The sequence below is a fragment of the Rhinoraja longicauda genome, chromosome 3 (assembly GCF_053455715.1).
Source record: "Rhinoraja longicauda isolate Sanriku21f chromosome 3, sRhiLon1.1, whole genome shotgun sequence".
In the NCBI taxonomy this organism is placed as follows: Eukaryota; Metazoa; Chordata; class Chondrichthyes; order Rajiformes; family Arhynchobatidae; genus Rhinoraja; species Rhinoraja longicauda.
In genome coordinates, this window is record NC_135955.1 from 29,780,884 (window position 1) to 29,806,358 (window position 25,475).

The window sequence follows — 25,475 nt, forward strand, 5'->3', positions numbered from 1 at the left end:
TGATGTTTCTTCCTTCACTGAATCCTGACCCATCATGCTTTCCAGGCGATATAGTTGGGAAAGGAGCATATCACTACTCAGAAAGGAGTTGAAAATCTTGTTGAAAGTCTGATGTTGCCCTTTATGGGCTATGGACCTTTAAGGGACCCAGATGTGTGCCGGACATATTTGGCATCCTGCTGGTTGACTGATGCTTCATGCTTTCACTCAACTTAGATTGCAGACTGAGTAATCATAGCAATAAATGGAGTTGAGGGACACATGTAGCCTATATTCTCACAGTAACAAATGACCTGGTTATTGTCACGTTGCTATTTGGAGGGATCTTGCAATGTGCAAATTGGCTGCCAAGTTTCCTACAGTGACTAATACTTAAAATGTATTTCATAGGCACTGTTACATTTGAGAGATGTCTGTATTTTCATACAATAGTTCAAAGCTCTGTCTTTTGCTTTTGTAGTTTTATCATGGATTTGATTGCATTAAATGCTAAAGATCAACATGCATAGAATGACTTTTCACAATTTGATTGTGCCTTTCCCAATCCAAAGCATTTCCAAGGCACCGAACGGGACAGTGATGAATACTCCATATCTACAGGATGAAAGGAGCTCTAATGTTATTCATAGAGTCATAGAGCTATACACTTGTCAATGCTCACCAGGTTGCCTAACCAAGCTACTCTGACTCATCTGTGGCTGCCCCATATCCTTCCATACCTTGAGTAGGAAGGAACTGCAGGTGCTGGTTTAAACCAAAGATAGACACAAAAAGCTGGAGTAACTTAGCAGAACAGGCAGCATCTCTGGAGAGAAGGAATGGGTGATGTTTCGGGTTGAGACCCTTCTTTAGACGATGTTTCGTTCCCGAAACATCACCCATTCCTTCTCTCCAGAGAAGCTGCCTGTCCCGCTGATTTATTCCAGCTTTTTGTGTCTTCCTTCTATACCTTTCCTGTTCATCTTATCCAAGTGTCTTTTAAATGTTGTAATTATACCCACCTCTTCTACCCTCTGGTAGCTCGTTCCATGTACGTACCATCTTCGCTATGAAAGATCTGCCCCTCGGGTTCCTTTTAAATCTTTCCCTTCTCACCTCAAAGAGCAAAAGACTAAGGCTATTAACCTTATCTACTGTATAAGGTAGTGCCCTAGTGAGACCGTACCTGGAGTACTGTGTGCAGTTTTGGTCTCCAAATTTGAGGAAGGATATTCTTGCTATTGAGGGCGTGCGGCGTAGGTTTACTAGGTTAATTCCGGAATGGCGGGACTGTCATATGTTGAAAGACTGGAGCGACTAGGCTTGTATACACTGGAATTTCGAAGGATGAGATGGGATCTTATCAAAACGTATAAGATTATTAAGGGGTTGGACACGTTAGAGGCAGGAAACATGTTCCCAATGTTGGGGGAGTTCAGAACCAGGGGCCACAGTTTAAGAATAAGGGGTAGGCCATTTAGAATGGAGATGAGGAAAAACTTTTTCAGTCAGAGAGTTGTGAATCTGTGGAATTCTCTGCCTCAGAAGGCAGTGGAGGCCAATTCTCTGAATTCATTCAAGAGAGAGCTAGATAGAGCTCTTAAGGATAGCGGAGTCAGGGTGTATGGGGAGAAGGCAGGAACGGGGTCCTGATTGAGAATGATCAGCCATGATCACATTGAATGGCGGTGCTGGCTCGAAGGGCCGAATGGCCTCCTCCTGCACCTATTGTCTATTGTATGCCTTTCACGATTTGTATATCTTTACAAGGTTATTCAACCTCCTTGACTCCAGGAAAATAAATTCTAGGATCTCATTATGACTTAAACCTCCCAGATCCAGTAACATCCTTGTAAATCTGTTTTGCACCCTTCCAGTTCAATGACCTCCTTCTCATAGCGAGGTGACCAGAACTGTAAACAGACAGAAAACAAAGAGTGGGGATAAATGGGGCCCTTTCGGAATGGCAGGCAGTGACCAGTGGGGTACCGCAAGGTTCGGTGCAGGGACCCCAGCTATTTACAATATACATTAATGACTTAGACGAAGGGATTAAAAGTACCATTAGCAAATTTGCAGATGATACTAAGCTGGGGGGTAGTGTGAATTGTGAGGAAGATGCAATAAGGCTGCAGGGTGACTTGGACCGGTTGTGTGAGTGGGCGGATACATGGCAGATGCAGTTTAATGTAGATAAGTGTGAGGTTATTCACTTTGGAAGTAAGAATAGAAACGCAGATTATTATCTGAATGATGTCAAGTTAGGAGGAGGGGGAGTTCAACGAGATCTGGGTGTCCTAGTGCATCAGTCAATGAAAGGAAGCATGCAGGCACGGTAGCGCAGCGGTAGAGTTGCTGCTTTACAGCGAATGCAGCGCCGGAGACTCAGGTTCGATCCTGACTACGGGTGCTGCACTGTAAGGAGTTTGTACGTTCTCCCCGTGACCTGCGTGGGTTTTCTCCGAGATCTTCGGTTTCCTCCCACACTCCAAAGACGTACAGGTATGTAGGTTAGTTGGCTGGGTAAATGTAAAAATTGTCCCTAGTGGGTGTAGGATAGTGTTAATATACGGGGATCGCTGGGCGGCACGGACTTGGAGGGCCGAAAAGGCCTGTTTCCGGCTGTATGTATATGATATGATATGATAGGTACATCAGGCAGTGAAGAAAGCCAATGGAATGTTGTCCTTCATAACAAGAGGAGTTGAGTATAGGAGCATAGAGGTCCTTCTACAGTTGTACCGGGCCCTGGTGAGACCGCACCTGGAGTACTGTGTGCAGTTTTGGTCTCCAAATTTGAGGAAGGATATTCTTGCTATGGTGGGCGTGCAGCATAGGTTCACTAGGTTAATTCCCGGTATGGCGGGACTGTCGTATGTTGAAAGGCTGGAGCGATTGGGCTTGTATACACTGGAATTTAGAAGGATGAGGAGGGATCTTATTGAAACATATAAGATAATTAGGGGATTGGACACATTAGAGGCAGGAAACATGTTCCCAATGTTGGGGGAGTCCAGAACAAGGGGCCACAGTTTAAGAATAAGGGGTAGGCCATTTAGAACGGAGATGAGGAAGAACTTTATCAGTCAGAGAGTGGTGAAGGTGTGGAATTCTCTGCCTCAGAAGGCAGTGGAGGCCAGTTCGTTGGATGCTTTCAAGAGAGAGCTGGATAGAGCTCTTAAGGATAGCGGAGTGAGGGGGTATGGGGAGAAGGCAGGAACGGGGTACTGATTGAGAGTGATCAGCCATGATCGCATTGAATGGCGGTGCTGGCTCGAAGGGCTGAATGGCCTACTCCTGCACCTATTGTCTATTGTCTATTGTCTATTGTACACAGTACTCCAAATATGGCTTTACCAACATCTTGTACAGCTGTAACATGACATCCCAACTTCTGTACTCAATGCCCTGACCAATGAAGGCAAGTGTCAAACACCTTTTTCACTATCCTGTCCACCTGTGGCCCCACCTTCATGAAATGTGTACCTGCTCCCCCAAGCCTTTCTGTTCGATAACACTCCCCAGAGCCTTAGCATTTGCAGTACAAGTCCTGCCCTGGTTTGTCATACCAAAATATAACACCTTGCGACGATTTGAATTACACTCCATCTGCCATTCCTCAGCCAATTCAACAACATCCTGGCCAATGCATCCCATGCTTCACCCCACACATTCACGCCCTCCTGCAATGGCACATCATTGCTGTAAAAAGTACCATCGGCAATCTGAGCTGCAGCTATCCTCCCAGGCTCTTTCAATAATGAAACCTTGAACAAAAGTTCTCAAGGCCCTCTTCTTGCCACACACTACTTTAACTTGATAATATATTGTTGTCTCTTCACCACCATCACGTTTAAATCCTGGAATGCAGTATATAACGCATTTTGTCACACAAACTATAATGGTTCAAAAATGCAGCTCATAGAAGGCAATAAGTAATGGGGGCTCTGTGAGCAACAAATGTGGGATTCATAAGCAACACAGATACCATAAATTAATTTCTAAAATATAAAAAGCACAATCAACATTGTTCTTTAGCTTGCTGGATACACCAAATGTTTGTTAGCACCAGAGTATAGAAGTTGGGACATTATATTACAGTTATACAACAATGTTGATGAAGCCATACTTGGAGGACTGTGTTCAGCTTTGGTTACCCTGCTGTAGGAAGGATGTCATTAGGTTGGGAGAAGTCCAGAGGAGAATTACAAGTACGTTTCCAAGACTTGAGTGCCTGAGCCATAGGGAGAGGTGGAGCAAAATACAACTTTATTCCTTGGAGCACAGGAGGCCAAGGGATGATCTTATAGAGGTGTATAAAATCATGAGAGGAATAGATAGGGTTGTGGCGGCACCCGGGGGCTAGGCCACTCCCTTGGTCATTCCACTCGGCACTCAGTGGACGGGAGGGATTAGGTCACTTCCTGGGTCAGTCCCCTTGGGTCAGGTGGTCTGGGACTATAAAGGGTTTGGGTGTGTCGACTCACGTTCTTCTTGAGTGCGGTGTTTGATTCCACAGGTAATAAAGTTATTAATTACTCACCTGGCGTCTGGCCTGATTACCGCGGTGACCGCACCCACTACACTGGTGACCCCGACTTTCCCTCGCAAGTCGCGATGGACCAGAACCTGCTACTACCCGACTCTTCCAGTCAACCACAACCACAACCGCTTTTGGACCTTCCCGCGGACCCTGCCGCCCGCGCCGCTATCCACGCCGTGTCGGTGTGGCTGCCTCCATTGTGGACCGAGGACCCCGACTTCTGGTTTGACCAGGCCGAGGCACAGTTCGCCCTGCGGGGCATAACTGCCGACGCCACTAAATACTTTCACGATGTCAGCGCCCTCGACCCGGCCACCGCGCGCCTGGTCCGACCCTTCCTCCGCGACCCCCCGGCAACCGATAAATACGTGGCCCTTAAAGCCTTCCTCCGTCAGCAGTTCGGCCTCTGCGAGGCTGAGCGGGCAACCCGGATCCTCCGAATGCCGCCCCTGGGTGACCGCCGCCCGTCGGTACTACTGGCCGACATGCAGGCACTGCTAGGCGACTACGAGCCCGGGTTCCTTTTTAAGCATGTTTACCTGATGCTGCTGCCGTCCGACCTCCGCCAGCAGCTCCTCGACGCCCCGTTCCCCAACATGCAGGCGTTGGGCAGGCGCGCCGATGAGCTCATGATGGCCCGTCACCTGGCCCTCGACGCGTTGGAAGTCCATCCAACGGCCGACGGATACCCGCGGTCCACGCCGTTCTGCAAGTGGCTGATGGAATCGACTACTCAGCCCTGGCGGCGGCCCAGCTGTCCGATAACGAGATGTCCGCCTACCGTACCGCCGTTTCGGGCCTCAGGTTGGAGGACGTTCCCTGTGGCACTGGGGGCGTGACACTGCTTTGCGATGTGTCCACCGGGCAGCCACGCCCAATCGTGCCTGTTGCCTGGCGACGCCGGGTGTTCGAGGTGCTCCACGGGCTGTCCCACCCTTCCATTCGGGCGACGACGACCCTCGTGGCTTCCCGTTTCGTTTGGCACGGGTTACGCAAGCAGGTTGGGCATTGGGTGCGCACCTGCATCCCGTGCCAAACCTCAAAGGTACAGCGGCATGTGCGTGCGCCGCTCCAGGAGTTCCCCGTCCCTCGCCACCGTTTTGACCACATCCATGTGGACATCGTGGGGCCGCTGCCGCCTTCTCGGGGTTTCACCTACCTCCTGACTATGGTGGACCGTTTCACGCGGTGGCCGGAGGCAGTTCCACTGCCGGACACGTGTGCCTCTACTTGTGCCCGTGCCTTGGCGGCAAATTGGATTGCCAGATTTGGGGTTCCGCTCCATATTACGTCCGACAGGGGGCCACAATTCACCTCCGAGCTGTGGTCATCCATGGCCCAACTGCTGGGGGTTAACCTGCACCGCACCACAGCGTACCATCCGCAGGCGAACGGCCTGGTGGAGCGTTTCCACCGCCAGCTCAAGGCCGCTCTGAAGGCCCGGCTCGTTGGCCCGGACTGGATTGACGCGTTGCCGTGGGTTTTACTGGGTGTCCGCACCGCCCCCAAGGAGGACTTGGCCACCTCCTCGGCGGAATTGGTTTACGGGGCTCCGTTGACGGTGCCCGGAGAGTTCGTTCCCTCCGCCCAGGGTCAGGCAGATCAGCCCTCAGCCGCCCTGCAACGCCTTCGGGAGACGGTGGGCTCGCTGGCGCCAGTGCCGACGTCTCGCCACAGTTCGGTGCGGTCACATGTCCCTTCCGCCCTGCAGGACTGTCCTTTTGTGTTCCTGCGTCGGGATGCCCACCGGCCACCCCTTCAGCGGCCTTATGAGGGACCGTTCAAAGTGCTTGAGCGGGGCTCTGCCACCTTCGTGTTGGACATGGGGGGTCGTCCTGAGACGGTCTCTCTTTCACGGCTGAAGCCGGCGCATGTGGACATTAGCCAGCCGGTGCTACTGGCGCAGCCTCGCCCTCGGGGTCGTCCCGCGTCCCGGCCCTTACCCCCGAAGTTCCCGCGGGTGCCTTCCCCTGGCGGGGTGGTTCTGCTTCCTGCGCCCGCCGTGGCGCGCACACGGGCTGGCCGTTTCATCCGTCCCCCTGTCCGTTTCGTGCCTTCGGTTCTTGGGGGGGGGGTCCTGTGGCGGCACCCGGGGGCTAGGCCACTCCCTTGGTCATTCCACTTGGCACTCAGTGGACGGGAGGGATTAGGTCACTTCCTGGGTCAGTCCCCTTGGGTCAGGTGGTCTGGGACTATAAAGGGTTTGGGTGTGTCGACTCACGTTCTTCTTGAGTGCGGTGTTTGATACCACAGGTAATAAAGTTATTAATTACTCACCTGGCGTCTGGCCTGATTACCGCGGTGACCGCACCCACTACAGGGTAAATGTACAGAGTCTTTTAAGCACGATAGGGGACTCAAAAACAAGGAGACGTACAGTATGTGTTTAAGGTGAAAGGGACAAGATTTAATACAAACCTGAGGGGCAACGTTTCTACTCAGGTGCAGTAGATATATGGAATAAGCTGACGGGCAGCTTAAAGCAGGTACTATAACAGCATTTAAAAGACACTTGGACAAGAATATGGTTAGAAAAGGTTTAGAGAGATATAGCCAAATGAGGGTAAATGAGACTAGCTTTGATGGGGCACCTTGGTTGGCGTGGATGAGTTGGGCTGAAGGGCCTGTTACCATGCTGTTTGACATTATGACCCTAATTTTATTCAATCGCGCCATTAATTTGGTTTTAACCAAAACAAGACAGGTACTATCGCCATCTTTAAGAAACATTTAGACAGGTTCATGGACAGGACAAGTTTAGAGGGCCTTACGCAGGCAGGTGGAACTAGTGGAGTTGGGACATGTTGGTCAGTGTGGGCAAGTTGGGCTGAAGGGCCTGTTTCCACTATGACAGGTAACCAAATAGAGCTGATTCAGATATTTATAGGACCGTTGATGGCCACACAGTTTATTGGGAATGTCGCAGCTCCTTGTAGATATTCTCCAATTAGTCCCGTTGCCTTGTTCTTCCCCTTCCCTGGACTTGCACTAAGTTTTCTTTTTTAATAAATATTCAATTCCCTTTTGAATGTTCCTTTTGAAGCTATTTCCACTGCCTTTTTAGATGGTGCATTCCGGATCACAACAAATTGTTTAATTAAACTATTTTCCCTTTAACATTTATGTCAATTATTTTAGATTTTTTAATCTAATTATCAATCAATCCTCTTTAGTTCCACTCAATTCTAACACAACCCTTCATCGTTTGGAACCTCTCTATTAAATCTTAACCTCACTGCTCTAAAGACGTACACAAATCTATAAAATTGACATGGCCCTCAAACATAATTTTGATAAAATATCACTAAAACTATTGAATCAGCTCATGGTCACATTGCTATCTGTGGGAGCTTGCAAATTATCTGCCTACTTTTATTAATTTCAAAATAAACCATTTTTATTCAAATTAAAATAAATACATCTACAAGAAATGCAAAAAGAAACAGTTCAAGGCTTTCTTTATATTCACAGTGTCATTCCGTCTCAACATTCAGTGATATTGGTTCAATACATTTGTAGTTTGAGCACGTTCTGTATACAGAGCACCATTGACAATCATGTGGCCTCCTTTAGGCAATACAAACTTTTAGTGTTTGAGAGGCTTCTATACAGGACAGGACAAGATAGTGGCAGCAGGACTTTGGACTGCAATTCCTTCTCCATACAACCTACGTGTTGGCTGTACCAAGCTGTAGTCAATCCCTCAGCACGTATTCCTGCAGTATGGAATATGGCAGTCGGCAGCATTCCCTTAGGGACATCTCGTTTCCTGGAAGACCAACAGGTTCTGGGTGACCCAAGCGTGTCTTCCACTGAGTTATGACTTTCCTGCAGAATTTGAAGCCCGTATTGGTATGCATCCTCATGACCAGCCCGCAGATCACAGCATCCTCTGTAACACAGCTGTCCCAGATGAACCGTGACAAGAACCCTTGCATCCTTTCCAAGCCTTTATTTGCAAATACACAGTCTACTAAGAGGTGGACAGTCATCTCATCCTCATTGCAACCGTGCTGAGGGCAGCATGTATTGGGGGTGAAACCATACTATACAGGGAGGATGTGACGGGGAGGCCCCCTCTTACCATCAGTCAAGTGAGATATCGGTTCTTCACCGAATTCTGATGATGGGGGTTCTGCCAAATGGCTTTGGCAGTCTGCACGGTTAGTAGCCTAGAATACAATCATCATTGCTCTTTCAAAATGACACTTTGTGTGATTAAAAAAGGTGCTCTGATGTACAGTTCTGGGCACAACAATCCAGGAAGCATGTAGAGCTGTAGAGCAGTAGAGGGGATTCGGAAGAGATACGAATGGATATTAGCAGGGATGGAAACGTTTAAATATGAAAAGAGGTTGGAAGTTGTCTGGGAATTTTTTGGGGGTGTGGGGGCTGTTAGATAACTTAATTGAAGAGTATAGATTTATGAAAGGCTTACATAGCTTGAACAGGAAGGAATTAATTCCCTTAGCATAAAGCTTAAAAACAAAAAAGACATGGATTTGAGGCATTAGAAGGGAACTGAGGACACGTTCTAAAAATCCCTGTGTGGTAGAGGAACAAGGCTTCAGTGCATTTAACGTGCCATGATGTAGAGGGTTATGGACAAGATCTGGGGTGTAGGATACACACTGATAGCTTTTTCTGATGTCGTGGGCATAAAGAGGTGAGAGGCTGGTACCTGTGCTTTCAGATTCTGTAATTGCTATATTTTCCCTTTGCAGAAGTTTTATATTTCCCAGCGCACAGCTGATTGCTTCAAACTCCCAATGGGGAATTAACATCTGCCTTCAAAGCACCGTTAACAGAGGTTTACGAGCTGATCAAAAATGTTTGCACTGCTCACTCTCCATTTCTTAGAAGAATGAAAATAACAAATTCATAAGAAACATCAACATTGTAATTAGATTGCTAACCTTAAATCTGTTCAACATTAGATAGCCCAAACCTAAAGCTAGAACAGCACACTAACAAATGTTACACTTCCTGATGACACTGATACATCTGATCACCTCTTATCTTTGAAACCCTGATCCTTTGTCCTATTTTTAAAGTCCACACTCTTGGTTATGTAGTTACTCTGCCCTCAAGTAGTATTCCCACATGTTCACTTGAACCAAGACTGTCTCCAAACATTCAAAATAGAAATGATAGGATTAGGTTTAGTACATTCGGCCTGCCAGGCTGCTCCCTTCGATATGAACAAGGTTAGGTTTAGGTTTGTTATTGTCACGTGTACCAAGGTACAGTGACAAGCTTTGTTCTGTATGCAATTCAAACAGATCAGATGTACCGTACATAAATACAATCAAGTCAAACTCAAGTACAATAGATAGAGCAAAGGCGAAGATACAGAGTGCTTAATATAGTTCTCAGCATTGTAGCATATCTGGGTTCCATAGACAGGGGCCCTGGTCGTAAACAGAGCAGTCAGGGAAACATCCTCCCCATATCTAGCCTGTCGAGACCTCTTCTCATTCTTCTAAACTCTAGTAACTTAATTGACTCAATCTCCACTCGTACAACTATCCCGGGAATCAGTCTGGTGAAAAATAGCATTCTTGTTTTGTCAGGTTTAGCTTTCTCAAAGCTTCATACAGCAGAACAGTGTTGGGCTCTACAAAGCCCTGTATAATTCTATCCAAGCATTTTTGCCTCACGAAACTTGTTATAAAGAACATGCAATTGGCCTTCTTAAATGCTTGCCGTTCTCATTTGTGCAAAATTCTGTTCTCCTTAACGATTTTTAACCATGTAAAGAAATCTGGGCTCATCAAAACACAAGATATTTTTTTCAATATGCCGAAGGATGTGTTTGGCATGAAATTCACATAATGGGAGGAGATACAGGTTAAATTTGATCAAACAATCAGGAAGAAGAAGCATGGGTTATTATCCTCTTATTGGTAGTGGGAGCTTGCTGTGTGGGCATTGACTGCCTGTGGGTACCTTTTCACAGAGTTGCCAGACCTGCTCTTTTTCTGGGTTTTCTATTATATTATTAGTAAGAGTTCCATTTGTGGGTGGAATAAAGAGCTAAGTATCTCAGAATCACTGATAATTCCCTAAGGAAATGCAGACAAAGCTACTTCAGCCTGGGTTGTGAAAATGTGGAGCATATCCACAGGGATGTAAATAACACATACCTCCAGGTGAATCTCACAACGCAAGACTGAGAAAGGAATAGGAAGATATGTTGATGGAGAGAGGTGAAATAGTGTTGGAGCAACCTTGAGTGGATCTCAATTTACTTGCTTGAGTACTATAAGTACTTTGCAGTACTTACAGGTTGGAAATGTTTGCAGCTCTTTTCTCTTCATTTCTACTGTTTGAAGACACCACCAATGTTGCATCTTTTAACAATTTCCTCCTGTATCTTCAACTTATTAAGCTCCTTTTCTTTTAAAAATCAAGATGCTGCATCCCCCATTCCAAGCACTATCAGAAGACATTTCAAGGTCTGTTTAAGTTTGGACAGTATCCTTTGGATAGAGACTTTGGCTCAAATTTAACGGGAAAATGTAACTCAGTAGCAAACATGCGCTCCTTTATTTTTCTAATTGCTCTGTGCTCATGCTCCATCATATCATAGTCACCTCCTCCAATCCTACAACCCTCTGGGACCTTTATGATCCTCCAGTTCTGGTCTGTGAACATCAAGGTGGAACCACTTTCAAAGATGCTCATCTTAAAATTCAACACCCAGTTGCGGGTTCCGCCTTATGTTCTCACCAAACACACATAGAATAAGCTATCTACAGCAGTCCTGGCACGTTGGATCAACACATTGAAATCAGAAGGGCTATAAAAAAGATGTTCATCTCCAATGACAACTTCTCCACCCTATCAAAATGAATTGCAGCCAATGAAGGTGTTTTGAAATTCAGTCCCTGTTGTGTCAAGTGGCTACCAATGTATGCTAAGCACATTCCCCCAAACAGCAATGTGGCAAGGTATTAATAATAACAAGCCAAGTCTTATGATTAATGTTGATTGGAAGTATTGTCCCGGATGGAAATCCCATGTTTCTCCAAAATAATGCCAGGATCTTCAGCATTCGCCACAAAGGGCAGCATCTCTGATAATGCATTCCGTTCTGATCTGGGTGCATTAGCCTAGATTCATTTTGTGCTCAGATCTCAGGAGTGAAATCTGAACCCCTGACCTTCTGTCAAGAGGGAGCAAAAGATGTGTGAGAAAGAGGTACGAGAGAGAGGGAGAGTTGTGGCAGAGACAGGGGGAGGTGTGACAGAGACGGAGGGTGTGACAGAGACAGGGGGGAGTGTGACAGGAACAGGGGGAAGTGTGACAGGGACAAGTGTGACAGAGACAGGGACAAGTGTGACAGAGACAGGGGAGGTGTGACAGAGACAGGGGGAGGTGTGACAGAGAGGGAGGGGCATGACAAGGACAGGGGGAGGTGTGACAGAGACAGGGGGAAGTGTGACAGAGACAGGGGGAGGTGTGACAGACACAGGGGGAGGTGTGACAGAGAGGGAGGGGCATGACAAGGACAGGGGGAGGTGTGACAGACACAGGGGGATGTGTGACAGAGACAGGGGGAAGTGTGACAGAGACAGGGGAGGTGTGACAGGGACAGGGGGAGGTGTGACAGAGACAGGGGAAGTGTGACAGACGCAGGGGGAAGTGTGACAGAGACGGAGGGTGAGGCAGAGACAGAGGGTGTGGCACAGAGGGAGGGGCGTGCGAGAGGGAGGGGCGTGCGAGAGATATGAGAGAGAGAAATTGAGGGAAATGTATGATTGAGAGAGAGGGAGCGAGGAGTAGATAGAGAGCCAGTAAATGGTATTAGTTAGTTGGTGTTTTTATAGACGCTAGGACATGTTGGGCCGAAGGGCCTGCTTCTGTGCTGTATGATTTATTGAGTATCAAGTCACTTGCGCCTCGACAACTTGGCGACAACTGGATCCATTCTGAACCAGATTACTGCCTCCCCCAGTGGTCAGAGGAAGAGATCCGCTAAAGTCCGACGTGAAATTCAAAGTCACTCACGAGAAATAGCAAACGAGGTTTATTTTGCTCCGCACGATGTATGTAAAGACATTACTACCCGTGTCCTCTGCGGAATGGGTGGATATGATTTAGGCAGAGTCTTTCGCAACCCACGGAATCATTAGCCCATTGAATTCTAAGAGATCGCGTAAAACAAACCAATATCAGCTGATGATATCCCATTAGAAAATGAAACGTTTTACTTGCACCCCGATTTAAACGAGAAAATGAGCAAATCAATATGAATAACAAAGCCACTAAGGCTCAGGGGGACATTTCCAAGCCTCGCTTCAAGTGATGAGGACATCTACAGCTCACTTTCAAGGCTCTATGAAGGATCCTGGGGAGATCTGTACAATACAATACATCTTTATTGTCATTGTACAGGGGTACAACGAGATTGGGAATGCGCCTCCCATACGATGCAATAATTTGATTGATTTAAACAACAACAACCCAACGAAACTGTAAGACCGAGAGCAATTCAAAAGGAGATCTACAAACTTTTTGAGGGAACTCTTAGCGTGTTAACAGCGCACCTTCCTCGCTGTCTTTGCAGTCGCGTCGCGCCACGCCACGCCGTGCGAGGATGGTACCTTTATAAAGTTGAAGAACACTTTCTGCCACTTACCCCGTTTGCAGCAGCCATCTGCACGATGGTGTCGATCGCGGTCCTGCTGAAGTATCGGCCATCACTCCCCAACACCATGGTACAGCCCTGCCGGTCCCTCAGGTCGATGGAAGATAGGACGCTTTGGGTAAAGTTCTGCAGATAGTTCCTCTTGCTTTCGAAGACGGAGGTTTTCTTCCTCAGTCCGCTGGTCCCGGGTCTCTGGTCATCGTAAGGGGTAGTCTGGACGGTGACAACTGGGATGGGGTTGTTTTCCATGATGCTCCGGCTCCCTTTAACGCTGGGTGTTGCTGCTTATGGGCTCTTAGCCTTTGAACTAAGAGTCGCCAACAAACACACACTCACACACTCACTGAGTAAAAGAGCAGGGGCGTGGCGACGTTAAGACCTTGCAATGAATTACTGCAGCGGTCTATAAATAGCCCTTACAAGTAAAACAGCGACTTGCGCCAGTGTTGTGTTGTAACTGGATGCGTTCAGTGTGCATTGCAACCAACCACTTGTTCAAGGAGATCAGCCCCTGTCACTCACTCCAAGCGCAGCCACCTCATTAATGGACCCAGGAGTCCCCGCCTCTCCCAACAATAGCCACATAAATCACAATACAATACAATACATCTTTATTGTCATTGTACAACGAGATTGGGAATGCGCCTCCCATAAGATGCAATCATTTAATTAGCTAGTCAGTATTAATTTAAACAACAACAACAACCCAATGAAACAAATTGTAACAGTTTTAAAACAGAATAAAGTGCAAGTAGATCTGTGCCGGATCACTGTGCGATGTGACCATCCGGCTCAGCAGGACCGGTTTATAGCAGCTATGGCCCTGGGGATGAAGCTGTTCCTGAGTCTGGAGGTGCGGGCTTAGAAGGCCTTGTATCGTCTGCCCGATGGTAGAAGTTTGAACAGACTGTTGCAGGGGTGTGAAGAGTCTTTGTGGATGCTGGTGGCTTTTCTGAGGCATCGTGTGTTGTAGATGCCCTCCAAGGCTGGTAGCTGTGTTCCGATGGTCCTCTGAGCTCTATGGACTACCCACTGAAGAGCTTTCCTCTCTGCCTCCGTGCAGCTGAGGTGCCACACAGGGATGCCATGTGTTAGGATGCTCTCTATGGTGCAGCGGTAGAATGTCGTCAGCAGCTGTTGGGGTAGACCAGACTTCTTCAGTGTTCTTAGGTAGAACAGTCGTTGAACACCTCCTGCGTGAGGACTGTTTGTGAGTGGGTACATTCAGAGGCACTCCTGTGTATATAAGTTCTTTATTAGCAGATCATTGGCAGTACAGATGCTGGCTACCGTTACCTCCAGCTCTCAGGATAGTCTCCTAACTAGCAGTGCTAACACCAGGATAATGCAGTACAAACCCCGGCCTGGATTATGGACCTGATGCACAACAGTAAAACCAGACATGAATCTACATCCTCCTTCTTAAGCATAAGCCCCCAAACTAGATAAGAGCATATAAAGCCACTACAATATGAAAAAAAACTACAGCGTACCGACATCCTAATATAAGGGATAAAAACAGCAACTACGACAAACGTTAAGCAGAGGAGGATACAAATTGAGTAAGATAAATGAAAGGGAACGGTAAGGACTGTGATTAATCAGAGTCCATAATAAGTGTCTAGCCACAGTCTTGGTACTTGGGATTGGGCTTACAGACCCATCCTGCACGATTACGATACAGGCCCTCCGCTGTACCCGTTGTAGGTGGCAGCACCATAGGTGGTGGTTCAAACGGCACTCTCGCAACGGCCTTTTACACAGGAGACTGCACCGGTGACGTCACGGGTGACTGTATAGGCGATTTTATGGGTGATTCCATCACCGGCACCAGCGGCTCCTTTGTTGCTATAAAGACCAGCTTGCGGTCTGCTGACGCCTGGCCTCCATCGGTCTGTAACCTGCCATCTGTGACCTCCGTGTAGCCATGCGGATGCTGCTGAGATGGCACCGGCTCATTCACCGGTAGGTGTTTTCTGTTCCGCCAGTAGGTTCCTCCTTCCGATTGGACAAGATAGGACCGTGGCTCCTGGCAGGTCCCACTAACTACGCCCAGACGATCATGACCCTTCTGGGTCTGACAGAGGCTGGAGAGGACGGCTAGACCTGTCGTAGTACGCCTTCTGGATCTGCTGTTTATGTTGCAGCTGAGCCTGAACAGATTGGGGCTCGTGAACACGGGCCTGCAGCAGGTGTGGTTTGCAACAGGAAGGGTGGTACAAGTTTGTCTGGACATCAGACGTTGGGCCGGCGAACCCAACATTCACGTTATGGAGATTGAGGAGGTCCAGGAATACATCGGACCCAGCTCTTCTGGATCTCTCCATGACCTGTTTGGTACTGCGGACAGCCCTCTCGGCTAGCCCGTTCCACTGTGGATACTCCGGGCTGCTGGTGATGTGTTTAAAATCCCAGCGAGTAGCAAAGTCCTTGAAACACTGACTGGTAAATTGACTGGTATTATCCGACACGAGGGTGTGAGGAGACCCATGGACCGAGAAATGTCTTGCCAGTTTTTGAATTATCGCCGCTGAGGAAATTGTGCGGAGCAAATCGATCTCAAACCACCCGGGATAGGTATCCACCAGGACCAGATATTGAATGCCACACCACTCAAAAATGTCAGTGGCCACAGAGGACCAGGGTAAATCAGGAACCGGGTGCAGCAAAAGCGGTCCCCTTTGCTGATGTGGGGCCAAGCTGTTGCACGGCCTTGCCGAATGAAACCAGTCCCATCTCGATACATGCATCAATACCAAGGAGAGGCACGACTGTGCGGTCAACGACGTAGAATTGCAAATTGTACGATTGTGCCGCTAGGTGGCACTGTAGCTCCACCACTCCAAGAGGAAGCACTTCGTTCCCCCCATTTGGTCTCCAACTGGAGGCGTGGGTTCGAATCCCACTTCTAACACCATGTTTATGAGTGGGTACATTCAGAGGCACTCCGGTGTACATAAGTTCTTTATTAGCAGATCATTGGCAGTACAGATGCTGGTTACCGTTACCTCCAGCTCTCAGGAAAGTCTCCTAACACCAGGATAACGCAGTACAAAACCCGGCCTGGATTATGGACCGGACGCACAACAGTAAAACCATACATGAATCTACAAGGACCACTGTCTATAAACTCCGTTGCGTCTTTACCACATTGGTAGCGCAGTTGGAAACAATACGAATCTCACTGCATTGCTGAGAGAGAACGAACGATGCATGTTACCCGAGTGGAAAAAGTAGTTTAACAGACCACAAGAGCCTTCACCCCTTCCCGGCATCGGAGTGGCTCAGGATCCATTGCCGTCAAATGTGGGGCTGAAGTAGGTTAGACAGAACATTGTGAGAGGCTGGTTAAACATACATATTCCTGTTGTCTTTAAATACTGACACCCGCGTTTAAGAGTATTTTCCATGTAATCCGCAAAACCAGAACAAAAAGATGCTGAATGCAAAAATATCCGCGTACAACCTCATTTCTACAGTGCAACCCTTGTTGGCAAAAAAGCCATGAATCAATAAATGCATGCAAACATCTTTTTATAAAATGGTTAAAATAACATGCTGCTAATTCTCTTGTATTGACTTACATTATTATATATTTTAATTATTCAATTCAACCTGTTCTACTAAAAGCAAAATAACCAAAACAAACCTAAATCGTGCTTATTTCTCTAAGCATTCAGCCTTGCAATACATTTCCGTTCAAAATAAGGACCTGAAATTGCTTTCAACTGTTGGAACATTCAAATACAAATTGGAAAGCAAATTTTGAAATATATTAACACAAAACTGTGGCATTAAAAGGAAAATCCTTAGAGCTGGGGCAACACATGTCTCTGGAGAGGTCTCACAGCTCCAGATTCAATCCTGACCCCAGGTGCGGTCTGCGTGGAAGTTGCACGTGGGTTTCCACTGGGTGCTCCAGTTTCCTCCCACATCCCAAAGACTTGAGGGTTTGTAGGTTAACTGCCCTCTGAAATTTACCCCTAATATGCAGGATGTGGATGAGAAAGTGGGAGAACATAGGACTGATATGAATGGGTGGCATAGTCTCCGTGGGCTGATGGGCCTGTTTCCATGCTTTATCTCTAAACTATACTAAACTAAATTGATTAACTGAAATATAGAGAAGGCCAAATGAGTCTAAAGGCTCACACATGTATACATTTCCGGAGATCTTCTTCAAACCCAGTCCCTTGGGATGAAGGATGAGTTACTTCTAGAAAAAAGGAACTGCAGTTGTTGGTTTACAAAAGAAGACACAAAGTGTTGGAAAGGCCCAGCGAGTCAGGCTCAGGCAGCATCTCAGGAGAACATGGATAGGCGATGTTTCAGGTTGGAGTGCTTCTTTGGTCTTAATTACCTCCATTCTGGGTCTGTGGGTAATAATGGCTGGTAAGAGATGGGGGCAGGTGCTGGTGGGTGAGTAGTTTGTGAGGTGGTCTCATCCTTTTGCTCATGCAAGTCCTTAGTGTGTGCTTGACATGGCCTTGATGCTCTTAATCCAATGCCAAATGTTTCTCGCCCATCGTCATGGGCCAAATATTCCCAGTTAACTGATAGAGGACGGTAACAGGCTCTTCGGCCCAACTTGCCCACACCAACCAACATGTCACATCTACACTAGTCTCACCCGCCTATGTTTGGCCCATATCCCTGTAAAACAATCTGTGATAGTGATATCACATTTGTTCAACGGGGTTTTGAGCACATTCTTGCATGTTTTCTATTGTCCATCTAATCTCATCCCACAACATAGCTCTGCTCAGCGAGTGGGATAAGTGGTGTACGGGTAATCAATGGTTAATGTGGACTGTGGACCAAAGAGCCTGTTTCCACTCTGTATCCCTAAATGGCGGCAGTGGTAGAATTGCTGCCTTACAGCACCAAAGATCTGGCATTGTTCCAGACTAAGGGTGCTGTCTGTTTGTATATTGTCCCTGTGAACACATGCGTTTTCTCTGGGTGTTTGGTTTACTTCCACATTCCAAAGACGTGCAAGTTTGTAGGTTAGTTGGCTTCTGTAAATTGTCCCTAGTGTGCAGGATAGAACTAGCGTATAGGTGATTGCTGGTTGGCACAGACTCAGTGGGCTGCAGGGCCTGTTTCCATGCTGTATCTCTAAACTAAACTGAACTGCTGAGGCTGTGCTGAGCTGTTGGAGGAACTACACTTTGGACAAGATGTTCATAAAAGGCCGTGTCTGCTCTCTCAAGTAAAGGATCATATGTCACTACTTTAATAAAGAACAGGGAAGTTTTCCTGGTGTCCTGGCCAATATTAATCTCTCCCCCAATGTTACAAAAGGAACATACGGTTACTTTACAGAATTGCATCCATACTGTGAATTCTTGTCACATACAGTACCAAACTTCAAGAGGGTACTTTATTGACTATTATGCATTTGAATTTCCTGCCCTAGTAAAATAAGTTATATAAACGGGTCTTTCTACTTTCCATCCAGTTACACCACATAATATGCCTGGTGCAGTTCAAAATTATAAACATACACATTATGGTAGAGATATTTAAATCACCTCATTACATTGTTCTTGTTATATTATAAAATGTATATATATTTTCTAATCTTTAACCTTCCATATTTTATAATGCGAACCGATAAACATTCTTGCTGGATGCTTCTTTATTTCAATTAGGGCAACCCTTTAAACAAAGGGATTTCCACAAAAGTCGGAGAACAGCACAACCAGTGGCCTTGAACAAAACTGCATGTCTTCATCCAACAATTTATCACAACTGTTTCATGAATGTGGCGCTTTGACTGAAACCCTTCATATTTTGCTGACATTTCATTCTTCGCTGTCACCTCATGTAAGGTTTGGGGTGATTTCAATATCTTTCTCTATACCTCATTCTCCTTCAAGAAACTTCTTTAAATCTGCACTTGATTACATTTTTCATTACCTCTTTCACCTCCTTTTGTGGTTTAATGTCAGATTATATCAGATAATGTTCTCAAGGAACCTTGAGATACTTTACTAGTTGAAAGCTGCTGATATAACATGACACAGATGCCATCAACAAGCAAGCATCTACAGTATGATGACAGATGTGGAGGTTCAAATTGGGTTCCTTTGGTTCAGAGGTTAGAGAAGCATCCAATTTAGGATTATAAGGTAACAAAAAATGTTGGATGCGCAGTGGAAGAGTTAGTAGTGCCCTTGCCACAAAGCACAAGTGACTGGAGTTTATTCCGTACATATTTCTGGAGCATTGCTGGACCCAGCACACCAATGCAATTATAAAGTAAGCTCATCAACACCTCTACTTCCTGAGATTGTGGAGATGTGGTATGTCAGAAAGGATTCTCTTGAACTTCTACAGGTGTACAGTAGAGAGCATATTGACTGGTTGCTTCACGGCCTGGTTCGGCAACTTAATCGCCCGGGAGTGAAGAAAATTGCAAAAAGTTGTGAACACTGCCCAGTCCATCACCGGCTCTGACCTCCCCACCATCGAAGGGGTTTACAGGAGTCCCTGCCTCAAAGAGCCAGTATCATCATAGACCCACACCACCCTGGCCACACAATCATTTCAATTCAATCCTGCCATCGGGAAGATGATAATGGGAGCCTGAAATCTGTAATGTCTGGGTTCAGGAACTCTTCCATACAGCCATTAAACACTAAAACCTACAAATAAGCTCTGAACTACATAGACTAGGGGGTATCGGTTTTGTCTTCTTGCACCATTATTGTTTGTTTGTTTTTATGTATATCTCTCGCTCTCTATGACAATAAAACACTCTTGAGACTATGCAACCATGTGGATTTCCTCCCATATCTCAACCAAAAAAATGTGCAGGTCAGGTTTACTGGCCACTGTATATTACACCTAGAATGTAGGCAAGTGGTAGAATGCAGGGAGAATTGATGAAAATATGGAAAGAATGTTAAAAAGGGATTTGTGCAAATGGGTGCTTGATGCCATGTGCAGACTCAATGCAAAATGCCTAGTTCTATTTTTGCTCGCTCTGTGGCTTTGACTAAAGGAAGAAACTACTCCTTTTATGGCGGAAGATCAAGTCCAAAATAAAATTAGACACAAAGTGCTGGAGTAATTGAGCAGGACAGGCAGTAACTCGTTTAGCTATTGCTGTATGTTTTATGTCTTCAATAAACCTTCCAATCATAGCACTGATAGTTTGAACCACAGGCTTGTTCATTTCGTATACACAAAATGTTTACCCTGTATTGTAGTGTTCTCGGTGGGACAGGCTGCATCTCTGGCATTCCTTCTCTTGTAGTTTTCTTACTTTGTTAAATCTCAATGCACACCTCTAAAGAAACTCAGCTATGAACCTTTTCCTCACTACTTCAAAGTGTCAGTAATGTGCAATTACACTGAACTTGTTCAATATCGTTACATTACCTTAGGAGTTCCAGATAGAATAGTATGGCAAAGGAACACAAAATTTGTGTCACATTTGTGCTGAACATGATGCCAAGTTAATCTCCTCTGCCTCGTCATGATCCATGTCCCTCAATCTCCTGCATATCCACTTGCCTATTTTAAAGCCTCTTAAATGTCACTATTGCATCTGCTTCCAGTAGTGCTGAAACAGCATAATTTGATGTTAGAAAAAGACATCGGAAATTCAGATGTGTGAAGAAAGAGTTAACATTTGAACTTGACATGCTTTCATCAGAATTGGATGAAATTTAAATCTTTGTGATGCCACCCATTTGGACGAAAAGATTCAATAAGGAATTTAATTTCAAATAAAAATAAAATCAACAAGGCTTCCCTAAATACCCTTGAACTGAAGGGTTTGCTGGGTCATTTGAATGCATTCCGATATCATCAGTTAGGACTGACTGGGTAAAGAAGATATCTTCCTCGAAGATATTAATGATTCATTAGCTTTTAAATGACAGTCCAGTGATACTGTGGTCAACTTCACTTGCATAGTATTCCGTTGCTTATTTCTTTAGCATGTAGATTCCAAGCTGTCCTGGTGATTCGAACTTGAGCCTGTAGCTCATTCATTCAAGCTTCACAATTGCTGGCCATTAACATAACCAATATGATACTGTAATATCATATTGATATTTCAATCATAAAATAACTTGCCAAACAACTAAATGCCACCGGCTCCGGTTCCATATGGGGACAAAAAAAAATGGAACCTGAAACTTAATTCATTCCAAATTAGTACAAGTATCCTTAAAATTAATGTTGTGCTTTCCATTTTCACAAAGTCCAATACATCAGGTTTATAAATGAAAAAAATATTTTACTACCACATTTACAAAGGCCATTTTATTATAAAATAAGGTTAAAATATAAACATGATAAGGATCCAAATGACAAAATCTGCATACATGAAATGCTGGCAACTACTGCCAAATAACAATGAAATTAAGTTCTAAATGGGAAGGAAACAATTTTGCACTGGATGAGATCTCCACCCGAGTGGCACTAATTTTAAAATCTCAATGAACAGGGACAGGAGTGGGGGGCATGTGTTCACAGTGATGCCATTGTTTCCCTCTGCCTTGGAATCATTTCATACCAACTCCAAATCAAATTCCCCAAATTAAATCTACCGAATAATAATATTTCTTTTTGTATCTGAGTAATTAAGGAATCTTTTTTCGAATGCATGCAAGAATTATTGCTATTGAGAGAGTGCAGCGTAGATTCACCAGGTTAATTCCCGGGATGGCGGGACTGACATATTATGAAAGAATGGGTCGCCTGGGCTTGTATTCACTGGAATTTAGAAGGATGAGAGGGGATCTTTTAGGAACATATAAAATTCTTAAAGAATTGGACAGGCTAAATGCGGATAAAATGTTCCCGATGTTAGGGGAAGTCCAGAACCAGGGGTCACAGTTTAAGAATAAGGCGTTGGCCATTTAGGACTGAGATGAGGGCAAATGTCTTCACCCAGAGTTGTGAATCTGTGGAATTCTCTGGCACAGAAGGCAGTGGAGGCCAATTCACGGGATGTTTTCAAGAGAGAGTTAGATTTAGCTCTTAGGGCTAAAGGAATCAAGGGATATGGGGGAAAAAGCAGGAAGGTGGTACTGATTTTAGATGATCAGCCATGATCATATTGAATGATGATGCTGGCTCGAAGGGCCGAATGGCCTACTCCTGCACCTGTTTTTCTATGTTTCTGCAGGCTTTAGATGGATCTTTTCAGCATCACAACTCACCATTAAGCCGAATCAAATGAAAAACACCTCAATACTTGGGCAGAAAATAAATCCCAGTATCAACTAAATTGTGCAGATTTAGATAGAAAAAGATTTTACATCAATGTGTACGCACGAGTCACATGTTTCGCATGCTCAACTATCATTGTTACTTGCTATAATCATTGATTCACCTCCCTAATGCAAATGTCCCAATCAGAATTACAAACAGGGAGCATAATTAACCAATGTAGAAGTTCCATATGAAGCGGCCCTTCCTACAGGACGAGGCCAACAAAACAAAAGACCAATCAAGCCCATTACAATGGAAGATGAGGCAGCCATTTGGCTCTTCTAAGGCTGGAGCACAGGAACAGGAGGACAGGTGGTAAACCCATTATGTCATTTAATTAGATTGTGAGTGATGTGAACCCACCCACATTAATTCTGCATCATTTAATACTATTGCCTACAAAATCTATCACTTGACTATGAACCTCATAACTGTTTCCTTCTTCTCTCGCTACTGAAACCCATCATACATGCCAGATTTCTGGGATAGTTCCTTCCCGACATTACCTCTGAATTGAGTTATCAACATTTATGATCATAATTGCACTGGAGCCCCACTACGTGTTTTTTTTTTTGCACAGAAATTAGAGTGTTGAATTGGGAAGAGGAAAAATAAAAATGAATGCAGTGATCCACTTGTACACCCTTTGGCAGAAAATTACAGCTAAACTGTTTTTTGGGATTATTTTCAACTCTTCATTTAACCACCAGGCAACATCTAAATTATTAACTGCTAATTGGACCAACTATATTAAAACAGTTACTGTTTAAAACTTCAGTTCATAACACTAAAGTCTTTTGGCAAAGGTTTATTGTAAACTACTTGCATTAAGATTAGTTGCACAGATTCAAGGAAGCAATCAATTATGTACCAACCATTACAGTGCAGCATATTGCAATGGAAGCTAACTAGCATTGTCCCAATGAAGAAAATTCATTAAAAACAATTCTGATAAATGCCAAAATTAAGTTAAGATTACAAAGGAAATATTGACATCATTTCTGATATTTCAGTTTTATTTCCTTTACAAAGAATGACAAAATAGGCCAATGATACTTCCAATGAGCCTTGTAATAGCTTGACTTGGCAGTAGAGAGGGTTTGATTAAGAGTTCTCAAATAATAGTATTTGCATTTTATTTAAAATAAAAAAAATTCATTTAATCTTGTGACAATTCACCTTGAGCATTTATCGGATTTTTTTCAAAAGCGTGGGTTGACAATTTTCAACTTGTAAATCATATATCCATAATTTTGAATGCCGTTACCTTATAAGCTCATGTAACAAGGACAGCTTTGAGGAACAGAACTACCTGCACGTTATTCCATGCACATTAAGTCACTCTTGGACACAAATGTGTATTTATGATTAGGTGACAAGAATATAGACAAGCATTGCTAATGCTTAGTATCTCAATTTGCATTTTGCGATGGTATCTATCAAAGTAATTGTAACAAACTATTTTTAGTATAAAGTGTGAATAAAGAAAATGCATATTTTAAAACCCATTACAATGGATCACATTCAGTTTCTGGAATGTTCCAATTAACCAGTTCCTATGCTGGTAGATGGGAGAGTTTTGCCTCAGAGAATGCACTTCTGATTTGAATATATAAAAATACATCAATGTTTAAGCAGTTCTTGTGCAGGAAGTGCACCGAGATAGAAAAAAATCCCCTTAGAACAGTGGGCCACAGTTTTGATGGTTAAATAGACTTTGATGGCAGTTGTCGCTTGTACATCCCTGCTAAGGCTTTGGCTGCACTGTAGATCATCTGTCTTCGAGACATGCCTGTAACCATGATATGCCAATCAGTGCGACTGACGTGGGGTCTACTCCTGTCCAACACTTCACCTATTGTCACCATCAACCCAGACCATCTCAGGTTGTAGTCAGCTGGCGTAAGGTTTTGTGCCTGTTTCAAAAGAAAATAATTTTCAATTAAGCAACCGCATCCTGGATACTGGAGGCACAATTTTCGTATCATAGTCAAAGAGGAAGGAGAACATAAAACAAATTGTAAAACTGTACTAATCTACCACACTGCAATGATGTGTGTTCATTCGATCCCATTGTCACAAAATGGTTAGAGAATGCAGGTTTGCTCCTCAATAACCTTCCTTCTGGTTGGCAGTCCATCAAAGCTATACTGATCCTATACAAGAGCAAATCAGCTGTTCTCGCTCCCCTATTCGGTCTCCATACCCTGTAAATTCTTTCCTTCTAGATCCTGAGCTGGCTCCCATCTGAAAGCTGTAATTGAATTTTCACCTCTACAAACATGGGCAGTGTATCCTGGATCCTACGTCCCTTGGAGCAAAGCAGATCCCATTGACAGGAAGAGTCAAGAACCACCTGTCAACACCCTTCATGGCTTTGAATACCTCTATCAGCCCAATCACTGCCGCTCGAGTCTATCCACATAACAAAAGCCTCTCACCTTTAAACCACTTTGGCAAATCTCTTCCATACGTTTGCTGAAACCGTACATATTTCCTAGAGTATGGTACAAAGAACTAGATAAAATACTCTAGTTGTGACCAAACCAGTCTTTAATAAAGGCTCATCATGACTCCCTTGCTCTTGTTCATTATGCATTTATGCTTTAATCCCAAACTTTATTTTTAAACCATTGTTCATTTTTTCCCTGTCATTTTAAACAAATTTCTCTATTCTATTAGTGTCAACTTCCCATGGTCCATAACTGGTCATAGACATTGCCTTTGATCTACCCATTGCTCCCCCTTAAACTGCAACTTAAAACATGATTGATTTATCTTCCAGTTCTGACAGAAGGGCAGTAACGAAACATTGATTCTGTTTCCACCACAGATGCTGATCAACCTGCTAAGTACAGTGCCCTCCATAATGTTTGGGGCAAAGACCCACCATTGATTTATTTGCCTCTGTACTCCACAATTTGAGATTTGTAATAGAAAAAAATCACATGTGGTTAAAGTGCACATTGTCAGATTTTAATTAAGGCCATTTTTATACATTTTGGTTTCACCCTAGTAATAGCCCCCGCTTATTTCCTACCCCCTCACTGTATCCAAGAATATGTA

At 44.8% G+C, this 25,475-nt stretch overlaps 2 protein-coding genes across 3 annotated transcripts in view; both read right to left on the reverse strand.

Moving 5' to 3' along the window:
• Nucleotides 1–13,570, reverse strand: part of pgm5 (phosphoglucomutase 5) — a 117,871-nt gene extending 104,301 nt beyond the window's left edge. The window contains exon 1 of the mRNA XM_078396898.1: nt 13,167–13,570. Coding sequence (XP_078253024.1) covers nt 13,167–13,424 — 258 coding nt within the window. The 5' untranslated portion in view covers nt 13,425–13,570. The remainder of the gene's footprint in view (nt 1–13,166) is intronic.
• Nucleotides 13,571–21,454: 7,884 nt separating this feature from the next.
• prrc1 (proline-rich coiled-coil 1) overlaps nt 21,455–25,475 on the reverse strand; it is a 33,245-nt gene continuing 29,224 nt past the window's right edge. For both annotated transcript variants that reach the window (XM_078395533.1, XM_078395528.1), the window contains exon 9: nt 21,455–24,325. In XM_078395533.1, the coding sequence (XP_078251659.1) occupies nt 24,116–24,325 (210 nt within the window). In that variant the 3' untranslated portion in view covers nt 21,455–24,115. The remainder of the gene's footprint in view (nt 24,326–25,475) is intronic.